The sequence below is a fragment of the Arvicola amphibius genome, chromosome 1, assembly GCF_903992535.2.
Source record: "Arvicola amphibius chromosome 1, mArvAmp1.2, whole genome shotgun sequence".
Taxonomy (NCBI): Eukaryota; Metazoa; Chordata; class Mammalia; order Rodentia; family Cricetidae; genus Arvicola; species Arvicola amphibius.
This window is the reverse complement of record NC_052047.1, coordinates 116,548,154-116,552,010: the sequence shown is the minus strand read 5'-3', so window position 1 is coordinate 116,552,010 and position 3,857 is coordinate 116,548,154. Positions and strand designations below refer to the sequence as shown.

Genomic DNA, 3,857 nt, shown 5'->3' with positions numbered 1-3,857 from the left:
AGCCCTGCAAAGGGAAGATAGCTCTAAACTTCTCTATGGAGGTAAATGTAGGGACAGAAGGCCCCTAGGACTCCATGAGGCTGAGCAACAGCTTGATTGACCTATGAGGCAGATGGAATGAAATGGCACACACCACCGCCTTCCATCTGTAGAATTTTCCCCAGACTATATGGACTGCCTTACCACTGGACCTTGCCGTCTTCTTTGCCAACGAGGAAGCAAAGGTGATGATAAATGTAGTTACCACTGTGAAGCCAACATGCCAGGGAGTCACAGGCCGGAGCCCACAGAAGGCCAAATCTGTGGGCGCATAGAACTTTGGACTGGTGCATAAGAGAAGCAAATAAAAAGGATGATGTCATTCTTCTCTTGCAGGGAGGCGTCATGGGCTTTCTGAAGTTCTCCCCGTTCCTGGTTGTTAGCGTCTTGCTCCTGTACCAGGCAGGCAGCCTCCACGCAGTGCCTTTCGGGTGAGTCTAAGGACAGGCGCTCTACTGTCCTGGGACTTGTCGGATCCTTGCCGTTAACTGTAGAGTGCTGAGCCTTTGAAAACTAGCTCTGTGCAGGGAAATACGTGTGTGTACGTACACACATAAGTCCACTATAAACTTTTTCTGATATAAAGATGAAGATCCATCATTTTCAGGCAGTAACAGGATGGGCACCACATAACATTGTAAACCTCACATAGCCCCTTAACTCACAAAATGCTTCAGTCGCTCTTTTCCCCAAAGTTAGTATCAATAGTCAAACCTATTTGCTCCATTCATATGAGATATGAATTTCACTCTAATCTGGTAACTTACCAATAAAACTGACTAATTTATAACCCGTGGGTCTATTCTCATATACTTAAAAATCTTTAAAAAATGTGTTTATTAAAATGAGCCCCCATTTCAGATTCAGTACTAATTATTTTGTCGTTTAATTATTTAATTACGGTTGCACTTACCATTTAACTTGCACAATTCCTAGCCTGGCTCTAGTGCACCACCAATGAGGACACTGGCTCAAGCCTCTCTGGGAAGTGGCAGGCAGGCCACCAGAGATGGTGCTAGGTTTGCTCCAACATAGCACAACCCCTCCAACAGGTCAACTTTGGAAAGCAGCCCAGGCGTGGCCACTCTCAGTGAAGAGGAAGCTCGCCTGCTGGCCGCCCTGGTGCAGGACTATGTGCAGATGAAAGCCAAGGAGCTGGAGCAGGAGGAGGAGCAGGAGGCTGAGGGCTCCAGGTAAGGGTCCCATCCCCCGCCTAGCACAACCACAGGAAGGCAGAACCCAGAAGGTAGGAGAGAACGCACTGGTCATCTGGCTGCTGGACACGGGGCCCAGCTATTCTGAGGCTCCACTGAAGACAGAAGTCATCTGGTGAGACTGTGGTTAAAGCACACTGAAAGATTTATTTCTGAAAGCACTTAAGGGAAGGTGTGGATCACTGTAGAAAGTAGTCTGCTAATACTGGGGAGATTTCCTGGGGTAGGATGAGTTAAGCATGGTAACGGTGAAGCCTAAGTCTGGGAACCTCTGCGTGGATGTGATTGTGGTCACAGAGCCAAGGAAAGCACCTCTCCCTACCCCCGTCTCCCTGTGTGCCCCAAGCCTGGAAACAGACCAGCCCTGGCCTGGCTCCAGCACCCAGAAAAGCATGCTGACCTGCATCCAAACACCCTGTCGAGCATGAGAGACTGAACAGCACATGGATGCTGGAAAGAGCCGTCCTTTCCCTCCGCCCTTCCCCACACTGTCCTGGCCCACTGCACCCCAAGCCTTCCCCATGGAGCATGTGTGAGCTGACCTCCACCCACCCTCTGTCCCAGCGTCTAGTCTCCTGCCTGGTTTAATTTGTTGACTGGCCACAGGGTCAGCCCCTGGTGCACATATTGCCTGGCATGTCTTTTTCCTGCAGCCTGGACAGCCCTAGATCTAAGCGGTGTGGGAATCTGAGTACCTGCATGCTGGGCACATACACACAGGACCTCAACAAGTTTCACACCTTCCCCCAAACCGCAATTGGGGTTGGAGCACCTGGCAAGAAAAGGGATGTGGCCAAGGACCTGGAGATACACCATCACACCCATTTTGGCAACTAAGCTCCTCCTCTCCTTTCTGATTTCCCTTTGCTTTCTTCCTATAATTTGATGCATGTAGTTCCTCTCTGGTTGCTCTCTGGGCTATTACTGGTTGCTTTCCTGAGGCAAAGGATGATATCTGGAATCCCCAGTGGGTGAGGAGAAAAGAGGCTGAAAGGGAATCACCCAGGAAGACAGCAGAGAGCAAGGGCTGGCCTCCGGCTTCCTGGCAGAGCTTCTCAGTCTTGCTTCTGAAAGTGTTGGTCATTTGGGAAATAAAATTATTTTTCTAAAAAGATTTGAGCCATGGTGGTCATTGCTCTAGTCCACATCTCAGGCTTAATGGAGTTCAAGACTTAAATTAGAAGTAGTCTTAGCCCTAAGGTTAACCAGACAGTTTTGGGAGTGGTGCCCATGACTCAGCTCAAGCAGTGGCAAGAGTGGCGCCGAGGAGCAGGTAACATTGGATGGGTGCTCCAACGCCGTTCTTCATTCAGGTAAGACTCAGGGTGGGGGTCCACTTTACTCAGGGAGGGGACACTTGTGGGCCTGGAGCATGGATTCTACAGTCCTTGGGAGTGGGCTCAGAAGTAGCATCAAAATTCACTCTAGAATCCTGGCCTAATTTTATTTATATGGTCATGATTGACCCTGTGTTCTATGGTAAGTCACCCCCAAAATCCACTTTGAGCTTTCTAATGCCTCTGGGACTATCTAAGGGAAGCAATCACAGCATTTCCCATAATGGCCTTGTAATTGTCTATTCTGATAACCATGTTTGGGAGGAACACTTAAAGCTAATTGGTGCTTCTGAGAGCAGCAATAGTCTCATGATAGTTCCAAGGGGCAGACACCTCCCCAGCCTCACTGACAGGCCTCTTCTCTCTCTTTCTCTCTCTCTCCATCTTGAATATCAGCATCACTGCCCAGAAGAGATCCTGCAACACTGCCACCTGTGTGACCCATCGGCTAGCAGGTTTGCTGAGCAGGTCAGGGGGTGTGGTGAAGGACAACTTCGTGCCAACCAATGTGGGTTCTGAAGCCTTTGGCCGACGCCGCAGGGACCTTCAGGCCTGAGCAGATAATAGTCCCCGGAATAGAGGTGATTTCATTGTACAGCTAGTGGTGAAAATAGATGTCTACATACTTGGGGACATAAGCCATACTCTGGATGTCACTGGGGCAGCAAATTGAATCCCATCTTACAGCTTTTTTAGCACCTAGCCCTAACTTTCTCTTCTCCCAGCCGATCTGCTCTGCCTCTTTTGTCTCTCCTGTGATACTGTGCTCTAGGACCAGGAGGGACAAATACTGTATATTCATCACTGTAATTGTAAATACTATTTTGGTTCAAAAGCCAGTGACATCATCTTTTAGTATATACTATAGTTTAAGAGAAGCCAAAGGTTTGAGAACCATATTTGCTCTCTACATGGTATCTAACACGGAACAGCCACTTAACTCTCACTGAGTTTCTAATTTCTTTCTTTATAAACTGGGGACATCAGCAGGACCAACCGCCCAGCATTAATAGAAAACTAAATGAAATCATGTCAAGAGTTTGACAATCAATAGCTAAACTTTGTTCTTTTCTTTTCCCCTCCTAGGTTACAATAAACTCAAATTCTTCTCATGTGTTATTAAAGTCATGTGTAGGAAAGGCTGATGGAAGACATATATATTTGCATCCTTCCTGGTGTTGAAAACCCCTCTCCCTTTGACAGGAACTCAAGCTAAGTGCAGAGTCAGCTCATTATAGTTGCCTATTGTGCATCATGCTACATGTGG

The 3,857-nt window shown here is 47.9% G+C and overlaps 1 protein-coding gene across 2 annotated transcripts; it reads left to right on the top strand.

The window, feature by feature from the left end:
* The first annotated feature begins 384 nt into the window (after positions 1 to 384).
* On the top strand, positions 385 to 3,146 carry LOC119801378 (calcitonin gene-related peptide 1). Of its 2 annotated transcripts, none has more exons than XM_038311951.1 (3): positions 385 to 470; positions 1,092 to 1,232; positions 2,987 to 3,146. In XM_038311951.1, the coding sequence occupies exons 1-3, from the start codon at positions 385 to 387 to the stop codon at positions 3,144 to 3,146; spliced, it is 387 nt and encodes a 128-aa protein (XP_038167879.1). The 2 variants fall into 2 exon arrangements, with proteins under 2 accessions (XP_038167879.1, XP_038167870.1); XM_038311942.1 differs by lacking the exon at positions 2,987 to 3,146 and adding an exon at positions 1,907 to 2,090.
* The last annotated feature ends 711 nt before the right edge of the window (positions 3,147 to 3,857 follow it).

What these genes read in the sequence shown, in the direction of transcription:
- LOC119801378 (XM_038311942.1), top strand. Translation starts at nt 385, where the DNA reads ATGGGCTTTCTGAAGTTCTCCCCGTTCCTGGTTGTTAGCGTCTTGCTC. An exon ending in CTCCACGCAGTGCCTTTCGG is followed by an intron (nt 471 to 1,091) that starts GTGAGTCTAAGG and finishes CCCCTCCAACAG; the next exon opens with GTCAACTTTGGAAAGCAGCC. An exon ending in CAGGAGGCTGAGGGCTCCAG is followed by an intron (nt 1,233 to 1,906) that starts GTAAGGGTCCCA and finishes TTTTTCCTGCAG; the next exon opens with CCTGGACAGCCCTAGATCTA.